General features: G+C 33.3%; 1 protein-coding gene across 1 annotated transcript in view; it reads right to left on the reverse strand.

Moving 5' to 3' along the window:
- Positions 1-21,683, reverse strand: part of nos1apa (nitric oxide synthase 1 (neuronal) adaptor protein a) — a 174,623-nt gene that overhangs the window by 9,108 nt on the left and 143,832 nt on the right. Inside the window, exon 8 of the mRNA XM_021477186.3 lies at positions 13,536-13,697. Coding sequence (XP_021332861.1) covers positions 13,536-13,697 — 162 coding nt within the window. The remainder of the gene's footprint in view (positions 1-13,535; positions 13,698-21,683) is intronic.

The raw sequence follows: 21,683 nt of genomic DNA on the forward strand, positions 1-21,683 counted from the left end.
TTTGAGACCACTGACTTAGATTCATGAGTCTAGGTTCAATAATTCATATTAAATCATAGTAAGATCCAGTTCAGTGATTTATATTTAAATCAGAGTCATAACACAATAATAATAAAAATAGAATAATTTTTTTAATTAAAAATACAACTGAAACGACACTAACAATTTTATAATAACTAAAGTTACTATATAATATATACTTTATTTTATAATAAAGCTATAATAACTTTCATAACAGAAATAATAATAACAATTAATAAATTAATACAAGAATGAAAAATAAAACAAAATTTTTAAATAAAATAAAATAAGATATTTTAATATTTCCAATTAAAATATAAGAGTAATGATGCTAAAATAATTTAATAATAATAACACTTTCATAACAGTAACACACTATGACTTATAAATAGCATAAATACTTAGCCCTATTATTATTATTATTATTATTACTACTACTACTACTACTACTACTACTACTACTACTACTACTACTACTACTACTACTACTACTACTAGTAATCATAAAAATAATAATAATTTGACTCCAAATTAAAGCTATGAATGTTATTAATGTAAATTATAGATTAAGACTAATGAGTCTAGGTTCAATAATTCATATTAAATCATATTTAGATCCAGTTAAATATTTTATATTTAAAGCAGAGCCATAACACAATAATAATTTAAGAAAACAACAAAAAACAGAAATGTAATTAAAAATACGACTGAAATCACACTAAATTAAAATTTAATAATAACATTTTCATAGCAAAAGTATTAATAACAATTAATAAATTAATACAAAAAAGAATAAAACTATATTTGTGAATATATTAAAATAAGATATTTTAATATTTGAATTAAATATAACAGTAATGATATTAAAATAATTTTATAATAATAACACTTTCATAACAATAACACACTAAGACTTCATACTTAGCCCTATTATTATTATTATTATTATTATTATTATTATTTATTTATTAATTCATTTATTCATTAATTTTCTTTTCGGCTCAGTCCCTTCATTAATCTGGGGTCGCCAAAGTGGAATGAACCGCCAACTTATCTAGCATGTTTTATGCAGCGGATGCCCTTCCAGCAGCAACCCATCACTGGAAAACACACATACACTTATATTAAAACACATACACTATGGACAGTTTAGCTTACCCAATTCACCTGTACCGCATGTCTTTGGACTGTGGTAGAAACCAGTGCACCCAGAGGAAACCCACGCCAACACGGGGAGAACATGCAAACTTCACACAGAAATGCCAACTGACCCAGCTGAGGCTCAAATCAGCGACTTTCTGGTTTCCTTCAGTTAAATATTTTTTATTTAAAGCAGAACCATGACATAATAATCATTTAAAAAACAACTAACAACAAAAATTTTATTAAAAATACAACTGAAATAACACTAAACTAACAATTTTATGATAATAACACTTTCATAACAATAACACACTTAAGACTTACTTAGCATACATACTTAACCCTATTATTATTATTATTATTAACAACAATAATGACCATGATGTTGACGACAAGAGCAACAACAACAACAACAACAACAACAACAACAACAACTATAATAATAATTTGACACCAAATTAAGGCTATGAATGCTATCAAGGAAAATTATTGGAATAAATGCATGAATTGTTCAACAAATAAATACATAAATTGAATTAAATCCAACTAGATAAAATAATCATCTAATTATTTATCTATTTACATTTTAACAAACTATCGTCCAATCATATAAACACTAAAAGCAGCCACATAACAGTCGGCCACACACGTTTTGTTATCAAACACTGCTGGCTACGACCTGCTAATAATAAACGGCCAGCTGTAAAGACTTCCAAAATGATTGTGATGCACTTCAATGTCCTTCATAAGTCCTAAAGACGGATCCATTTCAGCCACTGGTTTAACCTGAGCTCCATCTAACTGTCTGTATCCTCCTAAAACCTCAGCAGTCGTGATTTATGACCCAGCTTACACTCGTGCCCTTAAGAACAATACAATCTCTAGACGAAGCCAATGAGCCGTCAAGATCAGGCCTGCAGGGAGAAGTGCAAAAATTGAGGGGAAAAAAATTACCATACTGTAAATGTGGACTGAAAGCTTAGTTCAGGTTGAGCTGCTTGCCATTTTTTTCTTGAACGTATGCTTAAATATAAGTGTGTGTGTGTGTGTGTTTTGACAAAGAGTGATTGTCTTTGGGAAAAGAGCTGCCTAGCATGACAAAAGATGTTGTTTTCAAAAGGATATAGGATGTAAATGTACACAAGCCTCATATTTCACATTGTCATAGTTTTATATCTCACTCTGAGCGAGGCATATTCATCAGCCGGGGCAAGCCAGAGTAAATATCAAAGCCAAAAATGGTTTGATGCACATAATTTTCCTTGATGGGACTAATATAAACTGCACTTTGAAGAAGAAAGTAACAATGAGGTATTACTTTACGTTCAATCCAATCAGTTTTTAGGTTTCATTTTCTTATCGGCTAATTAAGCAATTAAAATCTTTGCTGCACAATTACAACTGGAAAATTAAATAATATATCTTGCTGTAACACATGAATTATTTACAATAATATTCGAGTGTGTAACGGGAGAAATATTTTAGTGCTGTGGTAAGTCAGAGGTTTAGAGAGAATAAAAACAGCAAAATGAACTTTTCTTTTTGCTAAATCAAGGACATGAATTGTCACTACATAGGCAGGAATGTTTTTTTTAATGTTGACTGACATAATGAAAGCAGTCTCTTAGGTAAAATTGAAGTAGTTTTTTTTTTTTTTTTTCTGGTAACAGATGTTCATTTGGTGAACCTCTCAAACTCTTATGTTCTAGTTTTTAGGTTTTTAGGCCTGTCACGATATCTTTTTTATGTTGTACGATATATTGCACCAAAACATATTGTCATAAACTATTGTTGTCTAATAGTATATATATATATATATATATATATATATATATATATATATATATATATATATATATATATATATATATATATATATATACATACATACATACATACATACATATATATATATATATATATATACATACATACATACATACATATATAACAGAAAGTAAAACTCAAAACATCAACACAAAACATCAACAAAATGCTTAAAACAAAACATACCCAAACACAAAATTATACAAATAAAAAATAAATAAAACACACAACACACAAACTACAATTAAACTAAAATGCAAAAGCAAAAACAAATCACAAGCAAGGTTATTGTAGGTAACGAAAACGAACGAAAAAACAAAAACTAGAATTGAAAAAAAAAATTGTTAACTAAATTGATAAAAAAAGAGTTGTTAAAAAAACTAGAACTAACTAAAACTGCCTTGTGTACATACTAAACTAACTAAATCTTACTAAAATTATAGCAAAAACACCCTTCATTTTAGTCTTTGTAAATGTATTTAATACATAAGACTTTTAGAAGTAAATCTGTTTACTTCACAATGCCAGTTTTACGCTGGGTGTTTGAGCTGTTTGGCACCTCGGAATCCTGCTACCATTGACCAGATCAAGCCGGTCCTCCTCTAGTCAGTTCTTGCTGTTGCTCTAGTGACAAAAACAATGAGTGGACATGACAGCAGCATGGTGACACATTAAATACGACCGAGCAAACACTTAAAAGTATCAATTTAACACATTTGTGTCCAATAATGGGTTTTCTTTTCCGTATTAGTTCTTAGTATTAGTATCCGGTTCACGGAAAATATCTGAACTTTCCATCACTACTGTGTATCTAACCCCAGAAGCAGCCTTGCACACATATTGAATGGTACTTAAGCCTGCTATCTTGTGGGCTGCTGTATCTGAATTTGAGGATGGGTAGATAGTAGTGTTCACATGTCCTCTGAATACAGATTTTAAAAATATTTCTTTGGTTGAATTATCATACAATATTCTGATGATTTTGAATCTTACACCTAACAAATATGCTAATTTATAAAAAATAAAACTAAAACCAAGCAATTTCAAAATTTAGAAACAAAATAAAAACTGCCTCTAAAACTAATTAAACTAAAACTAACTAAACTAAAACTAAAATTGAAATAAAAATCAAAATGAAATAAAAAATAAAACTAATGAAAAATCCGAAACTATTATAACCTTGATCACAAGAAACTAAAAATACAAATAACAACAAAAGCCAAAACAAATCACAAGAAACTAAACATAAATTATAAAAACAACAAAGAAACAAACAAACATATAAACACTTCAAAATGCAACATAATAAAACAAAACACAATAAAAGTAAAGCAAACAATAAAACCCACTCAAATGTGTAAACCTTCTAGCTTTTTGTATTTTCAAGATGGGAAGAGATTAAACTTGGACGCTCAAATTGCGCACACACTTGTCTAATGTAAAAACACCCCTGAGCCTCACATTACCACTGTTTTCTAAACCTTTCCCTGTGCTTTCTCCAGACAACAGATTTAATAAGACTAGTATGTCACCAAATGATTCACTTCGCTGGAATAAAAGAAGGTAATTTGAGTGATTCATGTTCTAACAAGCCATTTAACCACACATATTTAAAGTGGAGACTTTCATGACCACAGCAATTTCAAATCACAAAGGTAATTTTTTTCTTCCGCTGCACTGCAGTCATTACAAGGTTTTCATTTGCCTGTTTGTTCCTTTGTTGCTGCCCTCAAACTGCACACAGAAAATGCATCAAATACTTCAGCACTGATTTTCCTCCCCAATAAAAGCTGCAAGAGGGCATGAAAGAAATATGCGGAACAAAACAGTGCTGAAATACGAAGCGCTCGAAGAGGCCATTTTCTCTGTTTTGTTTGGCGTGGATGTGTGTACACTTTCCATAGAATCTCTTTTATGCATGACTCTTATTTTTCTAAATGGAAAAACATTTAGAAAATTGTAATAAGGCTTCAGCTTTACAGAAAACCCATCTGAATCTGCATGCAGATTTCTGGAATTCTGGATTAATGGAATACTGGAATTCAATCACTGACATATTCAAAATACATTTCAATTGGTCTCAAAGCACTTATAATGTCTGCAAACTGATGGTTTGGAAATCTTAATAATTTTCTGGACATGAAAGAAGCTGCATTTGACAAAGGAGCTGCAATAAAATGAGATATCTGACTGTTTGACAAAAACTGAAAACAAAATCAAACTAAAACGGCAAAATAAGTAAGGAATAATCAATGGCTTAGCGTGCGTTAAAGGATTTTATTGCACGATATGGAGGCGAAAGACCACACGATGTGCAGCGGCATTAAAATATTTGAATGCACGGCAAGCCGTTGATTTTCTGGCTTATTCCATGGTCATTTGCCAAGGTAAGCACAAGTTTAAAATAGTTTTGCTCTTTGCAGTGCAATATTTGTCTGAATTTTGTCCGTTTTGACATGTTAGATTTTCTAGTCCCTCCACTAAATCCGATGTGACGGGCTGACAGGCAGACAGGTGGAGAGAGTGAGAGCGCGCACATGTGCATCTTGTTTATACCTGCTGAAATTAATAATAAGATGCGATTTCATAAAAGCGATCACAGGTGGACAAATAAGACATTCTTAATAACATGTGAAGTGTGTTTCCAGTCACATGTTTTTTTGGTCTACTTTCTACCTCCTCTCTAATGAGGGAGAATATATGTACTTTATATTGGCCTTCTCTTAACATTACCTTTAAAGCTGCGAAAGCTGAGCTACCTATAGCAGAACTTCTGCGATTTACATTTCATATTAAAAGTACCATATCAATTAAATATGCTTTAAAAATATGTTACTTTATGCACTGGCTGATAAAATTTAAGATAGTTTGTTTTATTTCATATCAACTTTAAACCTTCACATTTTGTTCTGTTTGGTTTTAGTAGAATAACTCAAATGTTAAAAATGCCTTTAACATTTTTAAAGGCATTTTTAAGGCTATCCTTATACATAAACTGCCAATTTGACTTTAAAATTGTTTTCAAAAAGATTTTGTGGCATAATTGATGAGTATTTTTCAAATTTTGCGGATTTCCCCTCTCCCATTAACAGCTCTCATCTGTTTCATATGCAGGGCATGCCAGTTACCATGGTAACTACAAGTTTGAGTGAAGTGCATTTATTTCGAACTGTGGTCAAAACTGACTGGAACTACCTGTGGTTTCAACTAAAATATTGCACACCCTCCAGCCAATCAGAATCAAGAATTTCAACAGACCATGGTATAAAGTAAAATAAAAACTAAAAACAAAGACAAACTAAAAATACAACAAAACTAAATAAAATAATACAGAACTCAAATCAAAAACGAACACTCAGAAAAAAAAAAAAACAAATAGAAAAAGAAAATAAAAAGCACAAAATTTAATTGAAACCAAAAAATACAAAAGCAAACAGCAAAACAGACAATAAAAGTAAAACAACAACAAAAAACAACACAAAAAGCAAAAGCTAAACATAAAGCAAGAAGAAAAAAAATTTGAAAAACAAACTAAGCGATGCAAAAGCTAAAAAAAAAAAAAAAAAAAAAAAGTAGAATTGGCCTGAATGTATGTGCAAACTTTTCATACAACCTCTGTTATACATGACTCTCATTGTTCTAAATAGAAAATGAAAAAAATCTGGCTAAAGCCTTTGCCGAAATACCATCAGATTCTGCATGCAGTACTAGAAATCAATCACTGACAGATTTTAAATACATTTCAATCGGTCTCAAAGCACCTGCAGTGTGTCAAACCTAAGTTTAGAATATCTGAATTTGGAGTTGCGCATTGAAGGATTTGCTCTGTAGTGTTTGAACTTTCAGCGATGAAATTTAAACCACACTGAACTGAACCAAACTGGACTTCAACTCTGAAAACTGGACTGACAGTTTCACTTTACTAGAACTTTTATTTTAAGCTGCTTTGACACAATCTACATTGTAAAAGTGCTATAGAAATAAAAATGAACTGAATAACATATCTGATTGTATGACAAAAACTGAAAACAACATCTAATTAAAACTGCAAAATAAAGTCAATAAACTAAACAAAAACCAAAAACAAACACAAGATAAAAACACAAATTAAAAATACAACAAAACTAAACAAAATAACAGATTTCAAATATATTTCAATCAGTCTTAAAGCACCTGCTATCTGTCAAACTGGACATGAAAGGAGCACTGGGGAAATGAAATGAAATATCTAAATATCAAGTCAATAAAACCTAATCAAAACTAAAAACAAAGACAAACTAAAAACACAACAAAACTAAACAAAATAAAACGAGAAAAGCCAAAAGAAAAATTAACAACAGAAAAAAAAAAAAAAAATGGAAAAAAACACACAAAAAAACAAAGCATAAAAAATTATTGAAACCAAACAACACAAAAAGCAAGCAAGACAACAAAAAAACTGATTAGAAATTGAAAGCAAAAAAACAAACAAACAAAAAAAACCAACAACAACAACCTAAAAACAAACAAGCAAAAAGCCAAAGCTACACATAAAAATAACAACAAAAAGACTATGCAATGGCAAAACAAAAAATAACAACAAAAATAAAATACAAAAACAAACTAACCGATGGTAAAGCTGAAAAAAAAAAATGTGGAATTGGTGTGGACGTATGTGCAAACTTTCAATACAACCTCTGTTATACATGACTCTTATTATTCTGAATGGAAAATGAAATGAAGAACTGTAATGCAATGTAAAATAATGTTTTGAATATTTGAATCCTTCTCTGGACATGAAAGGAGTTGCATTAGGAAAATGGAATGATATACCTGACTTTATCCGACTGAAAAACCAAATCAAATTAAAACTGCAAAACAAAGTCAATAAAACTAAATAGAAGATCAAAACGAAAACAAACTAAAAACACAAAGTAAAAATACAACCAAACAAAACAAAATAACATGAAAGAACTCAAAATAAAATTGAACAATAAACAGAAAAACAAAAACTAAATGAAAAAAACAAAAGGGGCAAAGTTTTTTTTTAAATCAAACAACACATCACAAAACAGACTAAACATTTAAAGCAAAACAACAACAGCAACAAGCTAAAACTAACTAAACAAAAAGCAAAAGATAAACAGCAACAAAAAAAGACTATGCAAAGGCTAAACAAAAATATAAACAAAAACAAACAAACCAATGCAAAAGCTGAAAACAAAACAGCCCAATAAAAATAGAAGTGGGAAAAACTACATTTAGCCTGAAATGTAACTCAGCTCAACTCATCCACCGGCATTTAATTAAAACAAACAAAACCTCTCTCCATATATAGCCACTCAAACAACTAATTCTGACTTCAAAAAACAAATACATCGTTTCATCTGCTGATCATTTTCCCTAAGGACAAAAAATGAAGAAATAAATGAATAAGTGACGATTGACTCGCGTGTGTAGCTTTGATAGTGCTCTTCAAAGTGTCTCTTCTTCAGCGACTGAAGACATCAGAGTAAAACCACAGCTTACTTCTCTTTCAGTGTGTTGTGTTGCAAATCAGGCTCTGTTTCGGAACGGCTTTGCTTATCACAGTTCTGACAGGACGGACATCCCTGACTCAAAACAGCTCAAAGCGACACGGAGACCTGCTTGTTCAACAAAGATGTGGGTCAAAGGAGCGTGAAACAAAATTCCACCTCCTCTATCCCAATTCACAGACCTGCGAGAAGGGTTTTATATGTGCGGGGAAAAAAACTTAAGTGAGTGTACCCTCCGGCTGAGCATTATTTTTATGATAAACAACTGCTTTCTCCTGTTGCCAAACACTTGGTGTTGAGCTGTGGTTAAACAAGCACAAACCGCAGGCTCTCAGAGGATGAAATAAATAAACCATTCTATTGCTGGAAAGAATGAAAATACTGGAGACTACGAGACTACAAGCTGATTTATGCACTTGAGACACTGCAGGTGAATAGGGTGAAAAAATAACTCATCACAACATTAACCTAGTTGAATGATTACATTAAGAATTGCAAAATGTTATTATATTACAATTGTTCTAAGATGTTATGTCTGAATATGAAAATGTGACACTTTTTAATTAAATATGTGCCAATTTGCAGTTTCATTTAACAAAATTCAGATTATTCATAGAAAAGAGGTTCAAAAAGAGGTAAAAGCAAATTAAATATGGTAAAACATGAAAGGAAAGTATGTAGAAACAAAAATCGAATGTCTAGAGTTTTTAATAAGGCACAAAGTAATCTTTTCAAATGTAATTTTAAACAAGATAGGGATGGAACAAAGTGGAATGTGTAAGGTACAGTTTGTCAAAAAGAAGAACATTTTTACACATGTCTAATATTGTCAAGAATTGGAAAGTTATTTTTTTTTAAAGATTGTAAAAATGTAAGTAAAGGATTAATTGGAGAATGGGATGAAAATGAAACAGAGTGGATCAGAGTAGTGATGTTGGGATGGAATAAGAAAAAAAAGAAAAAGAAAATTGCTAACCTATGTATAATACAGATGAAAAAAATGCAATGTGGGAAAGGAGAATTGTGGTAAAAAAGAGAAAATGGTGATAGAGGTATGAGGAATTTTCAGGATGGAAATGGAAGGATATGTTGAAAAACGGTGTGTACAGTATATTATAAAAATGAGAACATGTGGGGAGAGCTGCACAGGATTTTAACAGACAAAGCATGTAAAGTTTTTAAAGGAATGAATAGGAAATTGCCACAGATTTAATGTTTTGTTTTAAAAAAATTTTATTTTTTTATTGTGTGTTGTAATATGCTTTAACATATACATTTGTATATAATTTTTTTTCGATAAAAAAAGAGGTTCAATTGCAGGTTTGATTCATTTTTCTTCACATAATTCTTGGTTTAAAAACTTCAGAGTACAGATATTAATAAACCTGTGAGATATCTTGTATGTATTGTAAATTCTGCTAATGTGGAGATTTATGGCCTATTGCAGGAGAAAAAAACAACTCATTTTGATAATATTCATTCATTCATTTATTTTATTTTCGGCTTAGTCCCTTTATCCGGGGTCGCCACAGCGGAATGAACCGCCAACTTATCCAGCACGTTTTTTTGCAGTGGATGCCCTTCCAGCTGCAACCCATCTCTGGGAAACATCCACCACACTCATTTACACACACACACTCATACACTAAGAACAATTTAGCCTACCCAATTCACTGGTACCGCATGTCTTTGGATTTTGGGGGAAACCGGAGCACCCAGAGGGTGCCTACGCAAATGCAGGGAGAACATGCAAACTTCACACAGAAACGCCAACTGACCCAGCCGAGGCTTGAGCCAGCGACCTTCTTGCTGTGGGTTGACAAAACTACCTACTGCGCCACTGCGTCACCCATTTTGATAATATATGTATTGTAATTGAAATTTACTGACACTAATTTATTGCAACACAGGAAACACATCTTTACAGTATATTAGACTGACAAATAAATTGTTATGTCCCTGTGTTGTTTGGTGATCATGATTTCGCCAGTCTCTCTCTCTCTCTTCTCCCACTTTCATTTCTAGTTGGTTCCTATTGGCTCACACTGCCCAGCTGTTTGCCATGTCCCCTTTGACGTCATGTTATTGTCTCCAATCCAGCTGCTGCCACAGTGGCATAAAAGTAGTACAGGATGCTACTCACGAGGCCCGGGACACTTTGAATTTCTGTGTTGTGTGTTCCATTGTGTTACATTTTAATATATGCCTTTTGTTGTCTGTTTTCCATTTGTCTACCATCAGTTTTACGCTCATCTGAGGTTGGAGAGTGAAACTGGGAGAATGTTGTGCAACATACATTGTGCACATGTAGGCTTTGAATATCACTTTTGTCAGACACACTTGATAACAGCTGAGCTCCACCCGCTGTACTTTTGTTTTTCTGCTATCATAGAGTAGCTAAGGTAGTAATTAGGTTTTCTTTTAATGTTTTTCTTTTTGGATAGTTAGGGAAGAAGTTGGGCCAATGGAATAGGTTTTAGTTAATTTATTTCTATTGTTTGGATGCCACCTGCATCTCATCTCTCCAATTCTCCCCTCTACCCGTATAAACATTTTGTGTCCCATTTGTTGTCTGTGATTTTCAACATGTTTAAAAAATATTTATTGTTCAATATATCTACATATTTTGCACTTATCACTATCTTTTGTAAATAAAACTTACTTCATTGCAATTAGTTATTTGTGGTATTTTGTTTTCAAAAGGAAAAATTAAGTGTGTTTTCCACCCATACAGCATGTATGTTTCATCCATTTCTGAGCTAAGCTGTAGAAAAAGTCTATTTCTTGTCCAAGAAACACTTATTAAAAAAATCTGTTGGCATGGTTTTAGCCATATGGCTATTGATTTGGACTCATTTATGTGCTTATTTTTTTTATCTTGAAAGGCAGTCACAATTGACTAACATTAAAAGAATTGGGTTTAATCAAAATTCTTCTTTAAATGTTCTACTGAAGAAAGAAAGGCACCTACTACTTAGATGACCTGTGGGGGAATGAATTAACAGATCTTTTTTATTTTTGGGTGAACTATCCCTTTAAAAACTAGCACTAATGATCGGCTTTTTAGCCATGGTTCACACTGCATTTAAACACCGTAAAACAGTGCAAACAGCTTATTTAATTAAGTGTTACTTGGACAAGAAATAGACTTTTTCCACAGATTAGCTTCGAGACGGCTGAAAGCATACATACTGTTCATCATTTAAGACTTCTGTTAATTAAATTCATATCACAAGAACATCAAACAGTCAGATAAAACAGCTCAGTTATTTAAAAAGAATCTTGCTGAGGTCTGACAAAATGCATCAGTGTAGGTCCTTTTATCATGCTCATAAATTTCTGGAGGAACTTAAGCGGATTCCTGCAGAACAGTTGTTTTTTGTGTTCAACCAATTGACAGAAAAAACAATCACTTAGACTCAGCTGACCCATAATAAGATATAATTTGCATAATGCACAATGCACATTAATAAATCCATCCTCGGTAGAACAATATATGTAATTATAGAGGCAAATTAGCAGAGCTGGGTTCTCTGTTTTAACCTTTCAACACACCAAAAACAGAATACATTCAAAAGTAAATAACATCTATCCAAATAAATATACAGTCTACTGTTCAAAACCTCATCCATCATCCATCCATCGTCTATATTTTATATGAGTTTAAAAGTGAGAGGAAATACACTTAATGCAAAGACTTTAATTTAAAGCTTTCATTTTATACTGCATTGCTTCAATAAGTTGAATTGTTCTCTGATATCTACATTGCAGGTATATGGCTTATAGCTTACCTTATGGCTATAGGCAAGTTAATTTTTTTTAATGCTTATTTATTACTCCTTGAAATACCCCTATAATCAAAAGGTCCATAATTGACCATATTTGGATTGGTCGTGAATATATGTGTAGCTCTCACACACAGCATGATAAAGAACACGAATAATATAATCATACTTGATTTGTCAAAAAACTTTTTAATAAACAAAGTAGATGACTAGTTACTTTTTTTTAATGGGAAGAGGTTTGTTTTACCTAGATGGAGCGAGTCAGCTCTCTAATATAAATCCATTACAGTAACATTAAACTTTTTACTCACAACATCTGTTGTGGATAAAGGCTAAATTAAATTATAGATGTGCGTTGTTATTTTTAAGCTATAATGTTAAAGAAGATGCAGTCAGTGTCTCCCAATGTCCCTAAAATGTAAAAAAAATTAAATAAAAGTAACTTCAAATTACACTTATATATAACTAGGGGAGGAAAACTATAATTACTGACTCACTAGAACAACATTTGGCTGTTCAAACACAACCTGGGGCATGCATATGAATGATCCCAATGCAAAGTCTGCATTTTGGCTAGTGGTCTGATGATGCGGCTGCTTGTCAGGTCCGGAATCATGTAAAACCTGACCTGACCTGAGGGCATGCCCCAAGAGTCACGCAACAGTCTGCTTTGTGCTCTTATTGGCCTTTTGTCTGCTGGGTTTTACATTCAGAATTTACACAAGAATGAGGAAACATGGGTGTCTAAGGTTGACAGTATAACCATTTCCATATACTGATCTTGTATTATTTGTTTGTGCCTAGGTTTACCAAGATTTAGTTTAGGATAAAATACATTATTTATATACGTCTATTATAGACCTAGTATGTGTATATAATCCTGAAAGAACAAACAAACAAACAAACAAAAACTGAAACATGGCTTTCACAAATATATTACGCTGCACAACTGGTTTCAACATGATAATAGAAAATGAGTGTGCAACACCAAATATGCATGTTGATGAAATCTGAAGGACTATATGACAATGAAGACTGGAGAAAAGATGCTAAAATTATGCAAAAAAATTAACCTAGTCTTATAGAACATACGCAAGCAGAAAATATATATTTTTAAACCATTGTATTAATATTTTAGAATACACTAAAAATCTAAAAAAAACACTGCAGCAGTAGACAGCAGCACATTAAATCGTTCAAAAACACTCCATTGGCAGTGTGGTGTACAGTAAGTGGGTCTCACCTGGGCCACGGCCACCTGTGTCTGCTGCTGCTGCTGGGTGAGCTGCTGCTGGAGAAGCTGGAGCTGGTGGTGCACAGACAGCGGTGTGCTGGACGGGAGATCACTGCCTGACGGTAGTAGCAATTTAGGGGATGCCAGCAGGATCACGGGCTCCTCCGAGGGCTGGAGAAACACAAACAACAGCAGGCCTGATCAAGATCTGCAATTCATCTATTTCATATTTTTCAAGGCTCTCACAAGTTGGGGTGCTGGTGGTTTGTTGAATATTATATATAATAAACGGCAGCATGTGGACAACATAAATAAAAGTCTTTCAGACCTCGGGTACAACTACCGTGTTTAAGTGTCAAAATTAAAGTATTCATTTTAAAATGCAATGAGAAAACATTGCATTTTAACCATAAAAAAAATTAATTAACAATAAATTTACATTTAATACTGAAACAAATCGTTTAGAAAGTAATAAAATGTGCACAATTTAAAAAATAAAGAATTCATAAGGCCTGTGTTTTAAGTTTAGCAATCATTAGAACATCTGCAACAAACTCCAACTCAGCCCCCCGTGCTCCAGCCAAAGTTATTAACAACTGCATGTTTCTATTGGGAAACACGCATCACTCTGACCAGCTCTGTGGTCAAACACGTCTCTTCTCTCCCCCCTGCTGAGACTCAGATATTAATTACGATGCCGTTTGCAGTGAGAGGAGCTGTGCAAACAAACAGAGCTCAAGAGGGCTGGGAGGCAGTCGACTGTGACAAATTGTTAGTTTTTACCCTACACTGCCAACTTATTTATACCATGGCCAGCATAGAAAAAAATATGGTAAGGCCAGCTGTCAGATATTGACCTCCCACATACTAAAAGAGGGAACAGAAGCAGCCGGAGATGAGACTGATTTTGGCTGAGATTGATGTACTGCGAAGATCCCTTTGAAATAACCTAGCATCATCTGCTGCTGAATCACTAAACTAAAGGCTAGACGGTCCAAACCTGAGCGAAAAAAATAATCAAACATGAACATCTATGGTTTCAAGTATCTTTTTGTAGGATAAAATGATTTCTTATTTAGGTTCATGTGTAGAGACAATGGCAGAAATTATTTTTTTTATTATTAGCTAAGTTATTTAGAAATACTACAGATCCTAAACGTTTGAATGGTGGCACATCATATTATTACAGATGTAGTAATAGTCTAACAAAAGTATTCCTTATAAAAAAATAAAATAAAATAAAAAACAAACAGACAAATTATAATGACAATGAAAATACATTCTGTGCTGGAATATGCTTTGAAACTGCATCTAGTCTTTAAAGGGTCACGTAACACCGAAGCACAATTTTTTTTAGATGTCGACAGTCATATATATGTCCCATGTTGCTAAAACATTATTAGGACACTATTTTTATAAAAAAAAATACAAAAAACAATTGGTTGTTTTTGCGTTATCTGAGCAAATTCGTTCTTCTGGTTTGAAAAATGTTTTGAAGCTACGTCACAGCAATGAGATTATTGTGTAAATTCCAGCATGGAGATTGGATGTCTGTACCGGCCGGTACAACGCGAGTACAATCTTTGAGTTGTCAGCATTAATTTATAAAAAACTTGGTTTTATTGTGAATGAGGTGCAACTTCATTTATATGCACGATATAGATGTGTATATAAATGACTTAAACTGAAACGAAATGCAGTTTAGGTCTAACCAGCAGTGCCATAGCAGCAAGTACAGGATATACCTGTATCCTGCACTTACTGCTATTGCACTGCTGGCTAGATCTAAACTGCATTTCGTTGCATTGTACTTGTACATGTGTAATGACAATAAAGTTGAATCTAATCTAATCTAAAAAATACTGTAGCTTTGAAGACTGTTTTTACATTTACAGTGTTCAAATGGCAGAGAGACCCCAAGTTATGTTACCAACCGTAAGTCAAACAAGTAGTAGAAGAGTTCGGAGACATGGGTCGTCAGTGTTGTGTTTATAAATATGTGTTTATAAATGTGACGTATGGTTTTGTTTCCAATTTCCTTGCGATGAGAGCACAGCTTGCGTGTCCACAAACGTGTGGATTACAGTGCTCATATAACACATGACGAAAAAATGTTTGCAAGCAACATTTTTTACCCGAGACCCGTCTTCTTTAAAAAAAGACGCAGTTCAGTTCGTGCTGATTGTCCTGTCTCTATGGATTTGGTAAGCGTGTGATCAGTGTTCTTTGTTTATGTTTATTCAGATGGCAGAAGTTAGTTAGTATCGTCAGCAGCACTCTTTCAGTTTTTAAAGACATACCTTAGTCAAAATGATTTAGTTACTAAGTTTACAGTGCGTTATTATCACTACAATATTATGGACAGAAAGATCCGCTGTAAATGCTGCTCCTCGAATGTAAACATCTTAATTAAACTATTACCATTGTGTAGGATTTTTGCCGCGTATGATTCTCACTGTATTTTGTGACAGGTCTATACACAGCTCTTTCACGCTATCCTTTGCACCTACCGAATCTCATCATCTACCGAGAAATGTGGAGGGTTTTTTTCTCCCATTTGGCACGCGATATCAAAAATTCCATTAAAACTACAATCTTCCAGCAGTTCCTCGCATCCAATGTCATGTTTGTCATGGTGGGCATGAATGCATTTCATCATTTATTAAGTGGTTTTGAGAATCTTAATCTCTGAGAATATTTTTTCTGCTTGTTCAAACTACTCACATAAAATAAACTTAAACAATACAATTATTTTGATATTTTTGGCACAACTCAATTGCTTTATGTTCAATCTACTAAAGATTTTATGTTAACTTAATTAACTATCAATTAAATATTAATTAAATAATAATGAATTTATGTTGGGACAACATGAATGAATTGTGTGGGACCCTGCAATTTTACAGTGTGACGTGAGAACTTTTACCCATATAGTATGACACCATATTAATGAATAAGGTCTGTTATTTCTCTTTGAGTGACTCTATTGGCAGAGCGAGTTCATCTTTAAAAAATTCACGATCATATGGCAAAAATGACTCATTTTTTCATATCCATTCAAACGATGCACTCAGCAAAGGGGACTTTTACTTAAGATTGAATTGATGTCAAACCATATTGCATGAACTATATTGGAAAAGATATTCTCCTCGACTTCTCAGTTTTCATTTCTCACTCTTTGGCAGAGCAGTGGTTTGTGTTGGTTGATGAGAATTTTCTTCTGTGTGCGTGTGTGTGTGTGTGTGTGTGTGTGTGTGTGTGCGTGCGTGTGTGTGTGTGTGTGTGTGTATGTGTATGTGTATATTTGCCTACTGACAGCTGTTTATTCGGGCAGTGCTGCAGAGAGACATGTTGTAAACAACACCTGCTCACCCAGTGAATCTACCTCATTCAGAGAGACCGCAGACAGATACTACAGTACATTCAGAGTAGATACAATGATCTTCTGACCAAAAATCAGAATCGGTTGCTTTTTTACAACAAACATGCACTGTAAAAAATGTTTTGTTTTCTGTTTATTTACGGTTGTAAATTGTATTACTAGATGTTGATCTCTGCTCCGTCAACTTTTGATGTTGAAAATTCAACTCTGCGGTTTTAATAATGACTTTTATTGAAATGTTAGTTGTTTGAGACATTGATATTGAGATAATATATAGAGAACTAAGTTTGTAAAAGAAAATGTACTGGCAGCTTATTACCAGGTTTTAGCAGCATAATAACCAACACTAACCCAAACAATATAACACTTCAAACTATTACAAATTTCCATAAAACTCACTTTGTAATCTTTTCAAGGTATAAAGTTATTGAAAAAAAAAAAGATTCCCATAATACAATTCTAATGATTAATAAGAATAAGTGAAAAACAAAAAACCTGAATCACAAAATACGAAAAACTGTCATTTTAAAGATATCTGTGATCGGCAACCAGCAGGCTTTTGCTTTTTCAGTTTTTTCAAACTGAACTGGACTTGCACTCAAACGAAAATGCAATGATTTTACAGTACAAAGTGTGAAAATGGAGTGTTAATAAAAGCCAGAGACACATGATGACACTATTGTAGTATTGTAGGCATCACACAGAAATGTCAGAGTAAAAATAACACAAGATACTGTGCATTAACTTCGATTTAACAAATGTTGATCTTTGTTCATTACATACTTGAACAATTTTGTAATGTTTTTCTTTTTACAATATTTGGACTTGTGACTTGAACGGAACCTGAAGTCTATGAAAAACTTGATTTATTAATAATTGTATTTCATAAATAATATATAATATATGCCAATAAAAATTGTTTGGAATTTCTTAACTTACATTTCATAACTGGAATATTGAACATCTGAAATTTAAGACAACTAAACTTTTAAAGTCAGACTTTTATGTATTTTTATGGCATGTATGTTTGATGGCCTATAATATTTTAGTTTTATTAAATTACAATTGTTAATAACTCAAATGAAGACAATTCAAATTCAGATTGTTTTGGCGCAGTTTAAACTCCATAGTTTTCACACATTGCAATTTGATAATTTTATGATTTTAATTAAAGTGGAAAGGGTTTAAAGTGCAAATAAACACCTTATTTGTTATTCGTGTACTCATATTTTTGCCATTGCAGAGAAATCAAAACGGGCCCTTTTGGTAAAAAACAAACAAACAAAAAAAACAACAAAAGGCTGAAACATCTAGATAGTGTGTCCGGGGAATAAATTATGTGAATTATACTGTTCATGTTACATATATATATATATATATATATATATATATATATATATATATATATATGAAAACATTCACTTCACACCACACAAATCATGGATGAAAACGGAGTGTGACACTATTGAGTGTGTGGACTGAAACATTATGCTTGATTTCTCAATAATTCATTGATGAACAGATTGCACAGCTCAATCAATAAAAAAGGCTTCCAATAATGTTTGAGACATGGCATGGGAAATAAACTATGAACATGTATAGGGCCTCTATATGATTTCTGTAATAAGGTGTAAAGTGTGGATGAAATTGGGAAATTCAGTCATGAAAAAAGAAATTAGATAAAAAACAGAAGCAGTCATGTAATTTGGCATATTACAGATGAATAAATGAAAAGCAGGAATGTGCTCTTAATCACATCAAGAGTTCAAGTGTGTGTGTGTGTCTAAAAAAATCTTGGCATTCACTGAAAGAGATTTCATTTGATTAGGCAATATTAAATTAGCTTTTTTTGTACTTATACTTACAATTATGCAAATAAAAAAGAGAGTTTTTTTTTTCCACAAAATGGTTTACTTTGGTTTAAATAAGATAAATTATAAAATACAACATTTGCTATTCAAAATCTAATCAAACAATGTAATACAGCTGGTCTTTATTACATTTATTTTCATACCAAACTGAGATCTGTCTTCTAAACACATTTACATAGCAAAGGTTTCACAGGGACGATGTTGTGAGTTGACTATCATACTCAGCTGACAGACATGAGCCATTATAACAGCAACAAATTTTATGACTGTTCTAATCTGACATTTCATTTTCGCAGAGAATGTGCTTTTGCTGCTTTGCAAGCACCAGTATTTCCTTCAGGAAATGCAAATATAGTTTATCTATGATGGTTTCTGGAATATTTCCATCACTCCACGGGGAATAATTACACTATCATCTGCTCTTGAATCTGCGTTCTTTTTTTGCTGCGTAACAGAAAACACCGCGCAGAGCAGACTTTGGTAAACGGCTGAAGAAAACACATCTGTTAAAAGGTATCAAGGGAAGCCCCATTCATTTGAGAGCTTTCAATTAACCGCGGCAGAAAAACCTAATTAGTTTTATCTGTGATTATGTGATGGATGCGTAATTAACAGCAGCTACTAAAAGCCTGATGCATTAGTGACAAGTTTCCTCAGGATCCGTGAACACCTGAGCTTTTTTGGTATGGGTCAAATAAGGACTTAGTGGAACTGTCTGTCATGCTCCACAAACTTGACTCTCTAGAGACCGTTTCACAGGGGACTGAGCTAAAACTGCAGCACATGTTTCCTCTGCAGAGGTGGATGAAGTACAGAAATCAAGAAGTTGAGTGAAAAGTACAGATAGGCCAATAAAATGTTACTTCCGTGAAAACTACTCCCTCTTAATTTTACTTGCGTTAAATTCCAGAAGATTTTTGATGTACTTATTTATTACAAAAAGAATACATTTAATTTTTTGAAAAGCTTGTCATATATCATCAAAACATATTGTACACTGAACTACTACTACCACCACAACTACCCCCAGATCCAGTGACTTTTTAAGTAAAGATACAGTCTAACTTAATGAGCCCCTATTATAGGTTTTTGAAAATGACCTTGCATGCAGTGTAACACAGCACTAAGTGAATAAAAACATCCAGCTTATATCCGGTTTAAATCTAAAGGTGCACCGTGTTTAAAACTATTGATTCTTTAACGAAATAGTTGACTCAGAGTCGAATAAATGAATTAAGTTGGCTTCAGATCTTTTGCTTAAACACATCAACGTCAATACGATACATCACCAAATATGATGTGCTAATCACCAAATATGAAATGTGAACACGACCTTGCCTTCAGACACTAGCGAAGCGTGGGTGATCACAGGACTGATCATGACATGTGATCACTGACAGATGGAGATTTGGCTACGGGGAATAAAGTTCATTTTCACAACAATCCCACAGTATAGTCAACCGTGTGCTGTGTTCGCTCCTGTCATTTGTCAGATTTTTGAAACCTATGCTACAACATGGGATTTGTTGGCCATTTGTTATTAAAGTAAAGAGCAGCAGAGACTATTATGTATGAGACTTTGTCACACTTTGACATGGACTTTGTCAGTAACTGTTATGCTGCATTCACACCAGACGTGGAAGGAGTGTCAAGCGTGAGTGGTTTACATAGTAAGTCAATGCAAAGACGGGTATAGAAATCCTGCAGCGCGATACACGCAAATGAGGTGGAATAAAACGGCATGGTGGAAATCCTACTGCCGACACTGGACAACAGTTTATCAAATTGGGCTCGGCTCAGTCTGAAGCACCGCTGAAAGCCTCCATCATCCAGTTATAGTTTCTGGAAGAGTTAATGAGCTCACAGAGCTTGGTGCACCTCAGAATGGATATAGTGGACTCAGGCATGGCTCCAAAACGAATCAACATTGTTTTTCAAGTAGCTAGAGTCACAGGGCAGACAGAAGCCCAACCCATCATGTGAATCCACGTCTATTGTGAAGTGAATTTTATGCGCGAATGACTCTGATTTGACACATGAAAGAAGCGAGTAAACTCAAAATATTCATTTGTCAACACGTGAATAGCGAGATTTATCCGTGCATACCGCGTCTGGTGTGAACACAGCATTACAGTACTGTATATGGACCAGTTTCTTCTTCCTCTGGATCATAACATGTAAGTGTGATTAAAATTGTTGCCTCGTTTTGTGTAGTTTGCAAAATGATTATTTGTGTGTTGTAACTTGAAATCGCTCCGCATGTCTTATAATCACATATATATTATAGATTAGTGCATGAACTGTGTCTCTCAGGTTAAGTCTGTATTAACCTGAGAGTTATATATATTTTTCATATATTTTCATATATTTTTCATATATTGCATCCAAAACCACATTGGAAAAGTGTTGCATGCTTTTTCCTTTACTGATTTAAATGCATTTCTGAACTCGCAATCCTGTGCCGCTTGCCTTTGCTATGGCCAACATCAGCTATTCCTACCACACTTGGTGCGGTCAATTTTCAAAATAGTCAAATTTTTGCCACTGCGTGGATTAATTCTGAATGTGTGTCGCTGTTTTTACTTGGGGTTAGATTTAAGATTAGAGTAATATACTGGTGTTTAACTACACTGCTTTATTGCATTCCTGCATTGGGTTATCACACACTCTGTGTGCTACTTCATAATGGGCATTTCTCTCTGTTATGGGCTAAACCCAGTCGACCAATCACAACAGACTGGGTCATTGGACCAATCAGAGCAGATTAGCTTTACACTAAGGAGGGGTTTGGGAACACATGAGACGCTGAACGAATCATATGGGCGTTGTTGGTATAATTAGGTAAAATAATTGGCATATTATGAGACATTGATGTGTTTTTGACCTTGCATGCCTATCAGCCTG

This window comes from Danio rerio, chromosome 6 (genome assembly GCF_049306965.1).
Source record: "Danio rerio strain Tuebingen ecotype United States chromosome 6, GRCz12tu, whole genome shotgun sequence".
In the NCBI taxonomy this organism is placed as follows: Eukaryota; Metazoa; Chordata; class Actinopteri; order Cypriniformes; family Danionidae; genus Danio; species Danio rerio.